Source organism: Equus caballus, chromosome 2 (genome assembly GCF_041296265.1).
Source record: "Equus caballus isolate H_3958 breed thoroughbred chromosome 2, TB-T2T, whole genome shotgun sequence".
NCBI lineage: Eukaryota > Metazoa > Chordata > Mammalia > Perissodactyla > Equidae > Equus > Equus caballus.
In genome coordinates this window covers 14,669,042-14,683,092 of record NC_091685.1, presented here as the reverse complement: position 1 = coordinate 14,683,092, position 14,051 = coordinate 14,669,042, and the positions used below count along the sequence as shown (strand labels likewise).

Sequence of the window (14,051 nt, the reverse complement as noted above, 5' to 3'; positions counted from 1 at the left end):
GAATGAGGCCGAGGCCCTCCTGTGGAATCCAAGAGAAAAGAGTGTGTGAAGGAGGAGGGAGTGGTCATCAGGGGGGGGTGCTGGCGACAGGTCAGGCGGGATGAGCACCACGAAGTGTCTTTGGATTTAGCTTCATGGAGTCGTGGTTGACCTTGGTGAGCGCCCTGGCAGGAAGCAGTGGGGGTGGCAGCTGGGCTGCAGGGGCCTGAGGAGTGAGGGGGCGGCTGTCAGTGGCCTGGAGTGGCTGGGCCTGAACCTAGGGGGTCAGTGGATCAGAAGAATCTTCCTGGAGTAGGACTGAGGTGGGGGAACCCCAGGAGGAGAGCCCAGCATGGGCTGGGGCCCGGAAGCTGGACTGTGGGTAGAGTGTAGGCCCAGGGACGGCCCCAGGGTTCACTTGGGTGTGTGTGGTGGGGAGGCCTGGCCAACCTGGTTGAGTAGTGTGGTGTGAGATGCCAGGGAAGCCCTGGGTGGGGGCCCTGGAGGGGGAGGCCACGGCTGCTCTCGGCTCTCTCTGCCGACAGGCCCCAAACAGCTTAGATTCAAAAACAAAACAGGCTTTTAAGATGCCAAGTTTGATGAAATCAGAGTGCTGGAAGAGGTGGGAGTTTTCTCTTAGAAAAAGCTGAAAATCGAGTCTGAAAGCTGCAAAGGGAGATGGGCCCAAGGCTCCCCAGGCCCCCCTTATTGCCTGCAAGCCTGGGGGTGGAGCCAGGCTCTGTGGGAGAGTGTGGGAGCCTGCAGGTGTGGGGAGGCCTTCCGACTTACCAGGGGGTATCTTAGCCCCGACCCTGCTCAGGATGGAGCTGCCTCAGGGACAGGGCCTGCGGTGGCCTTGGTTTCCTTAGAGTGCTTGATGACTGGGGGAATGGTGGCCCTGCCACCCACGATGTTCCTTCATGTGTCTCTACACGTCTTTGTGTTTCCCGTGTCCCGTCTCTGCATGTGTCTCTAGGTGCACGTGTCTCAGCAGACGTGTCTCTCTGACCGCATGTCTCCACAGGTGTGTTTCTGTGTCTCTGTGCACTGCCTCTGGATCTGCCTGCATGAGTCTATTTCCACAGGTGCTTGTCACTGCAGGTGCCCCTCCACACGCACATGTAGGTTTCTATTTTTGCACCTGTCTCTTTCTGCATGTATATCTCTGTGGGTCCCTGGCTGTGCACGTTTCTAGGTGTCTGTGTTCAGAGACAGGGTGAGGCCAGGCCCAACACTCACCCACAGGGGCGGGGGTCAGGCTTACAGACCTGGCTACCCCAGGGAGCCTGTGTGTGTGAGTGCCGGTGTGTGTCCACATGTGCACAGAGACGCCATGAAGCTGGGTAAATGCGGGTGAGGAGGTCATGCTGACAGACGGTGCTGCCCACCCCAGACCCTGCAAGGCGTCTCCATCTGTCGGCTCCCCTGGTGCAGCCCCCTCCCTCTGGCCCAGACTCTGCCTCAGGCGTCCCAGGCTGAGCTGGACAAAGAGACCTGTGTGTGCTTTGTAGGGGGCGTCCACAGCCTCCCTCCCCTAGTCATTGCAGCCAGCCTAAGCCGATCCCCTGTCCACTCCTACCCTAGCCTCATCTATCACTTGCCTTAGCTCCAAGCAGACTCATCTTCCTCCTGTCCCCCCTCCCTCCCACCGCCTTTACCCAGGCAGTCCCTCTCTCCTCCCAGAAAGCTCCCCTGCCTCCCACGCTCCAGTATTTCCTACTCTGGTATCCCTCTCCTCCTCCAGGAAGCCACCAAGATAGCAGGTGAGCTGTGGAGTTGAACTGATCCAGCTGCACTGCTGCTTCGGGTCCTCAGCCAAACTCCTGCCCCTCTCTGAGCCTTAGGTTCCCAACCCAAACCTCCCCCCCCTCCACACACACCCCCTCCTGTGGTTTTCCTCTGCCCAGTGGGGACAGCAGGGAAGGGTCGAGTCTCACTGATCTGCAAAGATCAGTGCAGTTCAGTGCAGGAACCATTCACACACATGTGCGCACAGGGGCACACCCACCACAGGTACAGAGGTCTGTGCAGGCAGACCGTCAGGAATGTGTGTGCACCCTACATGTCCATGCAGGTGTGATCCACAAACAGCTGTCCAGACTCAGGCTCCTTGGTACCTCTAAAGCCCCCATGGGCTATTCTTTCTGTCCTGGGGACCCTCTTATCAGAGGATCAAGGGGCTTCTGCCCTGCGGGGACAAGTAATGGATGCCCGAGGCTGAGGCTGCCAGGAGGGTGAAAGAGGACCTTCCCGCACTGTCCTGAGCACACTGGGGACCCCCCCCAGCTATGCGTCATCTGAGCGAAAAGGACGCCTAAGAGGGAGGGTTCCCTGGAGTCGTGGTCCTGGGAGGGGGGCAGCGGCTCCACCCAGGCGGGGGTGGGGCGGCAGTGCTCGGACAGCGGATGCGCGCCCACATGGACACAGGCACGCGCAGCTCTTCCGCCGCGGTGCCGCCTCTCCGCCGTTGCCATGGTTACCGGGTGGCCTGGAGCGGGGAGGGGCCCTTCCTCCCTGCCGCGCTGCAGCCCCTCCGCCGGCAGGACAGGTTTTTAGGAGCCTTGGCGTGACCAGTCCATTTGGGTGTTGGAACGCGGGGTGCGTGCCCGCGGGTGGCCACGTGTGGGGGACAGTTGGTTCATTTTGCAGTAAATAAAAACGCTGCGGCTGTGTGCAGGGGTCTGCGGGAGGAGCGGCCGAGCCCTGGAAGCCAGCTGGGGGCAGGGGCAGGCGTGGTGTGGGGGCGGGATGGAGGCGTGGCTCCCCTGGGGCCGCCCCTCACCTCCGCCCGCCCCAAGTCCTCCTGAGTCGGGCTGGCGCAACCCTGCCTGGCGTGGGGTCCTAGCACCCAGGCTCATCCCAGCCCCCCTCTGATGTAGTGACCTTGGGCAGGTGTCTAGATCTCTCTAAGCCCCGTTTGCTCATATACCTCAGGGTTTTGGTAGAGATTCAATCATTTTGTGAAGTGGGTTTTTCTCCTTTTTTTGAGGAAGATTAGTCCTGAGCTAACAACTGCTGCCAATCCTCCTCTTTTTGCTGAAGAAGACTGGCCCTGAGCTATCATCCGTGCCCATCTTCCTCTACTTTATATGTGGGATGCCTACCACAGCATCGCCTAGCCAAGCAGTGCCACGTCCGCACCTGGTATATGAACCGGCGAACCCCGGGCACTTAATGGCTGAGCCACCTGGCCCACCCCTGTGAAGCATTTTAACTCAGTACCTGGAATGTAGTAAACGCTCCATGAACGTGACCTTTCATCCCTCATATCTGGACCTCTCTTTTGTGATTGTTGTTGGATTTCGAGTGATCTTGTGACAGCCGCCTGAGGAATTTGCTCTGGCCTTTTAGCCTGAGTGGTTCAGGCTACAGTGGACCCAGCTCCTGCAAGTACTAGGGGGCGAAAGGGATAAATTGGCTGGTCTGGAGGATGGGTTGGTTTATGTCAGCTTGCCCAGTGCTCAGCTGGGCCAGACGCACAGCGGACATCAGTAACCGGCTGCTGTCTGTGGCTACGGTTGAATGTGCTAGAGGCCCCCAGGGTAAGCGTAGAAGGCAGAGACAGCAGCAGGTCCCTCCTGAGGGGCTGGAGTCCTCCTGTGAGACATGCTTCTGCTCTGAGGTACAGGACTGCAGCCTTCCAACTTTGCCTGGAAGCCCAGTTGGCACCAGGGACTGGCTTTGGGTCCCGCTGTTTTGTGGACAGCTCTTCACAATTGCCAGTTTTAGGCTCTGGCGGCCATGACTGAGGGATGATCTGAGCCAAGGACGGAGCCATTGAGGGTGCGATAATTGAGGGAGGAAAATTAATTGTCCTTAATTTGGCGTAAATCCCAAAGACCTTCCCTGTGTTAGGAATTCAGAGTAAATTCCCGGGACACAGGGCTGCAGACATTTGTGTGTCTTCCCTTCTTGATCAGTGCCTTGTGGGTAGAGATGGGGGCCTGCTGACTCCTGGGCCCTAACTCTGGCACGGCCTGCCCCCATGCCCCCTCCATTGCCCAGGAGGGCTGAGCACGTAGGATTGAAGTCAGGGACGAACTCAGCTGGTGCCCTGGTGGGCTGAGATGGTCCTAGCCATCCTGAGTGTCCCCCAGCTGTGGGGGAGGGCAGGGAGTGTGGAAGGGGAGCCCTGCCTGGGCCTTCCTGTGAAAGCAGGTGGCAGCAGAGCCAAGGGAAGCTGTTCCCCTGCTTGGTGCATCCCAAGTCCCACTTCATTTCCATCCTCCCTTTTCTTGCCACTGTTTGACATTTTCCTTTTAAAAATCAGAGCTGAAAGTCGGGATGCTGTGGGATCATATTTACAACCAAGGAGATGCTGGGTTCACATCTGGAATTTATAGGGCTGCACGTGGGGAAGCCGCTACCAGGAGAGGCTGGGGAGGCGAGGCCATGCTGGGAATCCTACTGCTCCCTAGCCTGAGACCCCCTCCTCTGAAGGGGCCACAGTCCCTTTGGGATGCTTCAGACAGCTGGAACCTTGGCAGAGGCCCCCCGGGGTTTGGCAGCATATAGAGGGATGTCTTGCCCTTGCCTGCTGGGGCTCCTCCAGCTTCCTCTCCTGCCTGCTCCGCCCCCCCCCGCCCAGTCAGCACCCCTGGGTCTCTGAGAATCTCCAGGGAGGACAGCCCTGGCAGCGTTTACTTTCTTCTGAGCATGCCACTTGCCTTTTCCCTGGCACAGGAGCCTGACCTCAGCAGATGTCCCCACACGCTTATTTTGTGCTGGATCTGTGGGAGGCTGGTCGGACCGGTGCTAGTCTCCAGGTGCCCCCCACCATGGAGCCCTGTTCCCTGGCCAGGAGACTGACAGAGTTCCCCTTCCCCATTGGGTGCACCTGGCGTCCACATTGGTGGAGAGGCTCTGCCGAGTTCTCACACATACACTGGAGTTTGCTCCTGTGGGGAGGGTCTCTCCCCAGCCCAGGACGGGAAAGGGGGTCCCAGGCCCTAGTCTTGGTACCTGTCTGCCCCAGTGGCTCGGCCCTTGCTGGCTATAATAATATCATCAGCTCACATTCATTGGGTGTAAGTTCTTTGTTAGACGCTCCCCAGCACCTCACGCACATTGGCAGATGTGGTGCTCACAGTGGCTTTACAAGGTGGACACTTGAACCCTGTTTGCAGATAAACACGGAGACACGGAGAGGGTTAGTAATACACCCAGGTCACAGAGCTAGTTAGTGGGGGAGGTGGGAGCCCCACTAGGTCTGCCTGTTAGTCCAGAGCCTGTGCTCCCAGCCCCTGGTCCTCCAAGGTGGGGAGTGGGCAGCCTTGCCACCCCAGCCGCTCAGGGCTGACACAGGAGTCCATGTGGGGTGGGAGTGGGGTGTGCTGTGGACATCTGTTCCGGTTGCTCCCGTGGAAGTAACTCCTCTACGAGCTGGGAGAAGGCAGCCAGGGAGGAATTTTGCCTCCCCTCATCAGCTTTTGGTGTCCTCATGGAGCATTTTTATCTCATTAGCCTCCACATGGTTCAGACATGGTCCCCAGACCTGACTGTGGCCTCCAGGGTCAGGACTGAGTGAGGGAGAAGGGTCAGGGTCAGGGCTGTAGTAGAATATGGGCCAGGGTCATGGCTGGAGGTTGAGAGTGGGTCGTTGGCAGGGCAGGAGGCACCCAGAGTCAGGGCTGGAACCCAGGCTATGACGTGGACTCTGCCATGTGATGGAGCTGAAGGCTGGATGCAGGCAGTGGAGGGGACACTGCATGTGCAGACGAGGGAGTGGGGGCTGGACAGCATGGGGACCTTCGAGCTGAGTTGTGGCTGTAGATGCTGCCGCATGAGCTCTGGGCCCCCCACAGCCCAGCATCTGTGTGGCACTTTCTGCTATGGCCAGCAGGGTATCAATTCTCATTTTCCCCAGCAAGATAAGTGCTGATATCTTCAGTCTGAAGTGTTCCTTCTCAGACCTGGACACTCCCTGACAGGGCAGGGTGGGCCCTGCTGCAGCCCCCCAGCCTTCTGAAGGGCTGGCCTGGGCAGTGGGACTCAGGACTCTGGTTCCTCACATCAGGGCAGCTTCATGCTTAGAAGTCAGGGATCAGGGAGAGAAGACTTGAGGGTCCCAGCCAATCTGGGAGTCAGTGGATGCTGCCCTCAGCGGGGGGTCCTAGCGGGCAGGCAGTGCCAGCCCTAATGTGCACATCTGCTCTTTGTCTGCAGAGGAACAGCTGCCCCCTGGTTTCCCCTCCATCGACATGGGGCCGCAGCTGAAGGTGGTGGAGAAGGCACGCACGGCCACCATGTTGTGCGCAGCAGGCGGGAATCCAGATCCTGAGATCTCTTGGTTCAAGGACTTCCTCCCGGTGGACCCCGCCACAAGCAACGGCCGCATTAAGCAGCTGCGTTCAGGTGAGCAGAGAGCAAAGGTCAAGGGGCCAGGCAGACTTCAGGAAAGATGTCCAGCCAGACCCCAGCACAGCCTTACCGCTTGGGCCTGGGTGCCTGGGGCTGACCCTCCAGGGCTGAGCAGAGGGCACCCAGTGGCTGGGTCAGATCTTGCTATAGGCCCACCTGGCCCGAGAGGAAGAGAACTTGGCAGCGAGGGCTCGTCATTGGCAATTCTTTTACCTTCCCAGATCGTCAGACTCCAGACTTCGGGCCAGCCCTGCTCCTTGCAGCACGAGTGTCATGCCCAGCCTGGTGTTGTGCTCTGTGAGGTTGCTCTGTGCGTGTTCATCCTCCCTCTTCCTGTAGCCTGGCCTGAGAGGGGGCCTGGATGATGCTTCTCTTTGCTTTTCCAGACAGCAGGGAAAGAGGCCCAAGATGCCTGATTCATCAGGCTTCAAAAGGCCAGACCTCGGAGGCTTGGAGCTAGGGGGACTTGCTACTGTCCCTTGGCCACCAGGGCCACCTGTCTCCTCTGGATGTCTCAGTTGAGCCAGCTTGGAGCTCCAGGAGTGAGGATCCTGTCATGACCAGGCGGGAGGTGTCACCCTGTTGATCGATCTGCCTGTGGGACTCCCGCCAGGATAATTGATTCAGTTTTTATGGGAACAGAGCAGGCGGGGAAGGAGGCTCAGAATCAGCTTAGCTACACTCTTCATCTGCCGCCAGCACAGGCTGGACCCATACACCTTGGTCCAGAAGCCTTCCTGCTAGCTGTGAGATGGTGGGCTCAGGCAGAACGGCCAGGGCTGCTGCTGCCCATCAGCTGTGATGTCCACACTGCAAAGGAGGACATGACTCTGCCCTCTCAGGGCCCTGCAGGCTTCAGAGGCGCCTCTGCCACTTCCCTGGGGTGTCAGCCCCTCCTCACCAACTTCCGCCTGGTGGATGCCCCTCGGTACCCAGGGGACACGGGAGAGATGAGCCACCCAGCAGGGGCAGGATTCTGGCCCCAGCCACAGCCGCCTGAGACAGCCTACGAAGTGTTAGCTCATTTAATTTAATTAAAACTCAACAAGATGGAGGCAGCTGTAGCGCAGTTAATTAAAACAGCCATAATCAAGGCAGGAAACGGTCCGGCAGCGTTTGCAGCGCTGCCCGGCGCTGCCCAGCGGCCGGCATGGTTCGGCTCCTCTGTGTTTCCCACAGTCCCCCAGGCAGGCTCCCCAAGCCGCCAGATGGCCACCCCTGTAGGCCTGGCCTCCACCCCGAACGGCACTGACTGTCCGTGGCTGCAGTTCTGGGAAGGCACACTGTCTTGTGCGTTCATTCATCAAGTATTTATGTAGGCTTGCTGTGTGCCAGGCCCTGTGCCGCCCATTCACTGCCCTGTGAGTTGGCTCCCGCCCGGTACTCCACTGGCTGCTGCTCAGGCCTCGGCCTCCTCGTCCTCTCAGCAGCAGCTGACACCCTCCCTCCTTTCCCACCACTCCCTCCTCGTCTCCCGGGCTCCCCTCTTACTTCTCCTTCTGCCCTCAGCTGCTTCTTCCTTTGCCTGTCCCTCCAGCCAGGGAGCCTGTGAGCCCTGCCCTCACCCCCTGCCCTTGCCCCATGGTCGGAGCCTTTCCCCAGGCCAGCTCACCCACTCTGACAGCTTCAGGTGCCCTCTCCACGCTTGCAGCTCCCGGTTCTGTCTCTCCAACCCAAACATCTTGCCTGAGCTCTAGACTAAGAAATCTGTCTGCCTTCTGGGTGTCACCCTCACCTTGATGAGTGGGGACCTCCTTCCCACACAGCCTGTCCTTCTCCCACTGACCCTGTCTCTGTGAGTGGCAGTCTCCCCAACTTGAATCCTGGGACACTCTCCAACTCCTGCTCCAATAAGGAAGCACCAAGACCCCTTGATTTGTCACCACACTGCTCTCAAGTTGGTCTCCTTCTCTCCTTCCGCTGCTTTGGCCATATCCGTCACCAAACTCTGCTCCCCCTGCCCCCAGGCTCTCCCTTGAATCCACCCTGCAGCGGCTGTCGGAGGTTTTTGCTGTGTCCCCCTGTGCTCTGACAGCCTCACTGCCCGCATGGTCAGGCGCATGCTCCTGAACACGGCTCACAGAACCCTTCTCCCTCTTCCCCTGCTCACGCCTCCACCTTTATCTCATCAGGTCCCGGCTGTACCCCTTATTGGCTCTGAGGCCTCGCTTAAGTGATTTAACGTCTTTGAGCTTCAGTTTTATCCTCTTTAAAAAGGAGCTACAGTAAGGACTGAGAGAACGGCAGTCAAAGCTTTAGTTTACGACCTGGCTGTGGCGAGGGCTCCGTGAACAGGGCTCTTCTTACCTCTGGCTGCTCCCCACTGCCCTGAGCCACCTGACCCTCTGGTGGCCCTCCGCTCACATACACCAGAACATGAAACCTCCCCTTCTCTGCCTAAGTAAGGCCTACTCCTCACAACTCATGCCACGTCACATTGTCACCGTCTGGCTCCAGTTCTACTTACTTAGGCTGGGTACTCCTTACAGGGAGGGCCTGGGTCTGACCCTCCTGTGTGAGGTCCCCCCAGTGCCCAGCCCAACCCCAGCTGTAGGACAGGTTCTCTGAGCCCTTGTTGATGAATGACTTCATGAATGTGACCTTTGGGCCTTGTCCCTGTAGACTAATGTCTACCCCTGCTTGCTTCCCAAGTCCACGGAAGACCTCCTTGTTTGACTTTTCCTGCCGCTGGAAGCTGTGACCTGAGGGTTGTGGGCCCAGCGTCCAGCTCCTGGGGTGGAGACAGATGGCACCTGAAGGACCTCAATCATGCCACCTCTGCAGTAACAGAAAGGACTCCCTCCCCGTCACTGCCTGACTCTGGCCCCTGACCCTGGACCCCAATAGCTGCTGCCCCTTTGCTATTACCACTTAGAACAGTGCCAGGGCTGTTCCGTGCACCTTGACAGTGACGTCCCTGTTGGAGTGGAGTCTGGCCCCGAGCGCTCGGCTGTTTCTGAGGACCTTCACGGTTTCCGCATCACCGACGGTTTACAAAGTGCCCTCCTGCGTCTGGTTGCACTCGATTCTGCTGCAACCTTGAGAAGTAGGACAGGCTGTGATTATCATGCCCACTTTACAGCTGAGTCACTTGGGGTCACATGTGGAGATCCTGGGCTGGGGAGCTCCCCTGTGAGGTCACCTAGGGGCCTTCTAGTGTCACATCTGCTGAACCTGGGGGATGGCTGGACCCTGCATTGGCTCCAGGGCTCCCTAGTCCCATCGTTTCCAGACCTCAGGCCATCCCTGACTGGCACCAGAACTCCTCAGGCATCTGTGGCCTGAGCCGCAGCTCACGTCACCAGGCATGGCCCTGGAGCAGGAGCTGGCTAGGAGGACAGCCGGCGCGTGCACTGCCGAGGCGTGAGCTCAGCTCCGCAGGCGCTTTCCTCACTCAAGCAACGTGACAGGCTGCCACAGCAGGAGCCTCTTGGAAAATTTGAACTTGAGACCCAAAGTGGGCCCCAGAGGAATAGGGACAAGCTCAGGGAGAGTGGAAATCGAGTCAAGAGCAGGCAGTGTCCCTGGAGCAGCGAGTGGGGACTGACCTCCAAGTGGTGCTCAGAGCCGCTGCTGGGCTCCAGAGGAGCTGTTGTTCACATGCTCTGCCAAGCCTGCACAGGGCACTGAGGAGGCCTCCTGTGCTCAGCTTATCTCAGTAGCCCAAGGGTGCGAGCTGCCATCCCTGTCACCATCGAGGACAACCTAATGCACTGTGTCCACATGGTCGCCCAGTGCGTGGTCTCCTGCCATACCCCTGACACTTGAGCCGAGACCGCAGGGCCTCAAGCAGAGATGCTGGAGACGGCCTGCTGGCTCCAGCAGATGGGACCTGGAGGGAAGTGCAGAGCAGTCCCTGGGGTGGTCCTGAGGCTGGCAGCCCCTGCCTCTGTCGGCTGGCCCCAGCCCTGACTGGAAGATGGAAGAGCCTGTCCCTCTGACTCTGCGCCACCATCAGCCGGGTCTGCTGTCAGTGCGTGGCCACAGTTTCCCCTTTGGCCTGAGCATACATTTTAGGAACAGCACAGACTCCTGAGTCCTCTCCAGTCCTCCACACCCACCTTGTAACACGGAAAAGGTAATTCTTCTTTCAGTCTGATGGGGAGATGACTGTTCTGAGAGGTGCCGAGACTTGTCACACAGCAGGTGAAGTTTTGGAAGAGCGGAGGCCAGAAGCTAGGAGTCCCAGACCTGCACCATTGACACCGCCGTCTCCTCCCAGGTCAGGCCTGGGCTGTAGGAGTAGGTCAGCACTTGTCACCATGTTGGTCTCAGGACCTCTGCCTATAAATAGCAGAGGACTTGAGAGAGCTTGTGTTTGTGTGGGGTTTATCTATCAATATTTACCGCGTTAGATGTGAAGACTGAGAAGATTTTAAATATTTTACTAATCCACTTAAAAATAATTAAAATACTTACTACATGTTACCATAAATAACTTTATTTTAATGAAAAAGAATTATATTTTCTAAAACAACATCAGTGAGAAGAGTGACATTGTTTTACACTCTTACACGTCTCTTTAATTTGGGTTTAATAGGAGATAGCTAGAATTGCGTATCTGCTTCTGCTCCACAACATGGAGCCTCTGGAAGACCCAACTGGATTTTCATGAGAGAACAAGAGTGAAAAAGGCAGATGACTTCTTAGTGTTATGGAAATAGCTCTGACCTTGTGGACCCCCTGAAAGGATCTCAGCGATGCTACAGGTCCTTGGACCATGCTTGCAGCGTCACTGTGAAATGCTTCTTCCCAGGCGTCTCTCTGCGCCCCTCATACACACCGCCCAGGGCCAGCAGCCGCTTTTGCCTTCCCTCCAGCTTCTTTGTCTGCAGGAGGCAGCCTAGTCCAGAGGGAAGGCTGTGAGCCAGACCTGGGTAGTTCCTGCCACCTCACTTACAAGCTGTGACCTTGGACTTTGGGCAAGTCACTTAATGTTCCTCAGCCTCTGTTTCCTCATTCTTATGTGGAGATGGACAATTACTTCTAGGCAGGTGTTGTCAGTTCAATGTGATAGTGATCAGGATTTGTGTCTTGGCACACTTCCCTCCTCCAGAAGTGGGCAGAGAGGGGCAGGGTAGTTAGCTCTGGGCCTGGGCCTACCCACCGGCTCCTCGCTCCTCTGCATGAGGCAGTGGTGGGAGATGGGGCCTGAGGACAGCCTCTGAGGAGGCTCCTGATGGGAAGAGCACCTGTAATAGCCTCATAATAGCCCTGCACCAGGCATTTGGAGGGTGAGCATCTGGCCCTCTCAGCTGCTGATCCGCAGGTTATGAGGCACTGGTCAGGCAAGGGGTGGACACTGGCCTTTGGCTCTCGCCAGGCGGGTTAGGGTTGAGCCGGCTTTACAAGGAGTCTGCCACTGGGTTGTGAATTCAACCTGATCCCACAGTGGGGCTGGTCCGGTGGGTTTGTTTGAGGGAGGCCTGGTCTGTTGGTAGCCTATGACCAGCCCTCCCTTTAGCCCTTTCTTCTGTCTGCTTAACTGCCCTGGTTTGTTTTGGTAAGTGTTTTGTTTTGAAATCCTACCCGCCTGTGGAATTTCTGTGGCCCTGCAGGGTGGGGTTGCCACCTCTTTTATTCAGCTCCCCACTCCATTGGCCCCAGGCAGCTGAGTCTGCAGGAGCCCTGACTCCACCTTCCTGATTCCCAGCTCCCCCAGCCCTGCTGACCCCGCCCTACTCCCCCCCTCCTCAGAACAGTGCCAGTGACCTGGGGGACATAGCTTCACCCATGCTCAGCCTGGCACTTATGCACACATCTCCAGCATAGGCCTAACTCCAAGCATTTAAGGCCCTTTCTTGTGTTTTATTTTATCTGATTTGGCTTTTTGTGGCTTTCCTTCCTTTTGTACTAATGCTTCTCTCTGATCTTATTTGCATTCAAATTACCTCGCCAGGTGGTTCACCAATCAGAGGTAAGAATGCTGTCCGTGCATCTCGCCACGCCACGCCACTGCCGTCACCACCACTCCATCCCGTCCAGTCCGTCACCTCCCCCATCCCCATCTTGACCTCTCCAGCTCCTCATCTCCAGCTCCGGCCCCCTCAACACCACCAGCCACCACACACATCCACTCTCAGTCATTCCCTCCTGTGGACTCATCCATTGCAAGTCTGAATTGTGGAGATTCTCGGCTGAGCCCTGCTTTGGGGGTGGCAAGCCCTACTGCCCAGGCCTTCTAGGCCAGCCCCACAGACGGGACCCTTTTGGCTCCTGCAGCGGAGCCACGCCCTGGTCCCCAAGGCTGACCACAGGTGGAGAGTCTTCCCATGAGGTGGGGGAGCATGACCAAGCCCTGCCTTTCCTCTCGAGAAGCTCCTTTGTCTTGGGGCCCTCAAGTATTGCTTGACTTCCCTTAACATTCTGACTGATGGTAGAATGAGGATCATCCTGTAAATTCTCAGCCCAGCAAACACTCGGAGGGACATGCAGTTAAAACTTTAATGTAGATGCTGGGATGACAACGGAGAAACCAACAGGGTCCTGCATAACTAGATCACCTGACTTGTCAGCCTCCGGCTGCGTTTGTGCAGCATGGCCCTGCAGCTTGGGGGTCAAACAGAGATCAGGGTTCAAGTGTGACTCACCACCTGCATGACCTTCAAAAAATCGATCATCTCTCAGAAGTCTGTTTCCTCTTTAAATTTGGGCTAGGGCCCCACCTCGTGGGATCACGAGGACTAGAGGAGAGGGCAAGGATGTGGGCAGCATCTGGCACAGAGCAGACACCCTATAAAATGGTTGCTTCTGTACAGTTTTTATTCACGTCATTTTTCTCTCCACTTCTCTCAGTGTCCTTGGGCACATCTAGACCCTCAGAGGTCAGGGCCAGGGTGGTCTCAGGACGGAAACTGAGGCTGGGAGGAGCAGCTGCCTCCCTGTGGGGCATCTTGTCCATCACCCCCTGAGGATAGGACTCATCCTCCAGATCCCCCACCCATCCTCTCAGCCCACACTGACTCTTCATGGCCCTGCTGCTAGGCCTTGGTGTTGGTTCTCCATAGGGGGGTTTCTGTGTGCAAATAGCCTCAGGGTCTACCTTGGGTCCCCTGATCAGTCCTAGCTCTTTCTCCGGGGAGCTTCCTCCCCCAGCAGGGATCCCACCCAGGCACTACTTCCTACTCCCGTCTGTGGCACCAATCTCCCCTCACCCCCAAGCCGAGCTGACCTTAGTGCAGCCCCCACCCAGCGAGGAGCCTGACCCTCACTGCTTGAGTGAACGTTTTCTGTAACAACGTTCATCCATCCCATAAACATGGCCTGTTGGGTGCCTGTCAGGGCTGTTCTCTCAGGAGTTGGGTATTTGTCATGTGCCCAGGCCCTCACGTTCCCTGATACCCAGTGGGGAGGGCTGAGGCCAGGACCATAGAGCAGGCCAGCCCCTTGTCTTTCTGCACTGGGGCTGAGCCTGGGCAGCCCTTTCCCCCAGCTCCACCTCCCGGCCCCCTAGGTGTTCATGGCCCTCCTGCTGCCCTGGGTCTGGGTGGTGAAAGAGGGATGTCAGGCAGTGAAGGGGCTGCAGCTCGGACTGGTGGTGGTCCTTCCCTGGGGCCTGGGCCGTGAGAACCTGGCTTGGAACTCTTCCTGTGGCTCCTGTCCAGTCTAGTCGGGTGGGGTCCGGCAGGTTCTGTCTGTTTCTTGTGTAGGTGTGATCGTCAGCCTGCCTGAACCCTGGGAGGGGTGGGGCTGTTAGGGTCACCCCAGCTGTT

General features: G+C 57.7%; 1 protein-coding gene across 32 annotated transcripts in view; it reads left to right on the top strand.

Annotated features, from left to right (window-relative positions):
• The window catches only part of PTPRF (protein tyrosine phosphatase receptor type F), an 86,788-nt gene that overhangs the window by 29,418 nt on the left and 43,319 nt on the right, over positions 1–14,051 (top strand). For 20 of the 32 annotated variants that reach the window (XM_023631725.2, XM_023631733.2, XM_023631788.2 and 17 more), the window contains one exon: positions 6,145–6,333. In XM_023631725.2, coding sequence (XP_023487493.2) covers positions 6,145–6,333 — 189 coding nt within the window. Of the gene's footprint in view, positions 1–6,144; positions 6,334–12,238; positions 12,257–14,051 lie in introns of all 32 variants that reach the window. The other 12 variants (XM_070260123.1, XM_070260131.1, XM_070260121.1 and 9 more) reach the window with 1 other exon arrangement.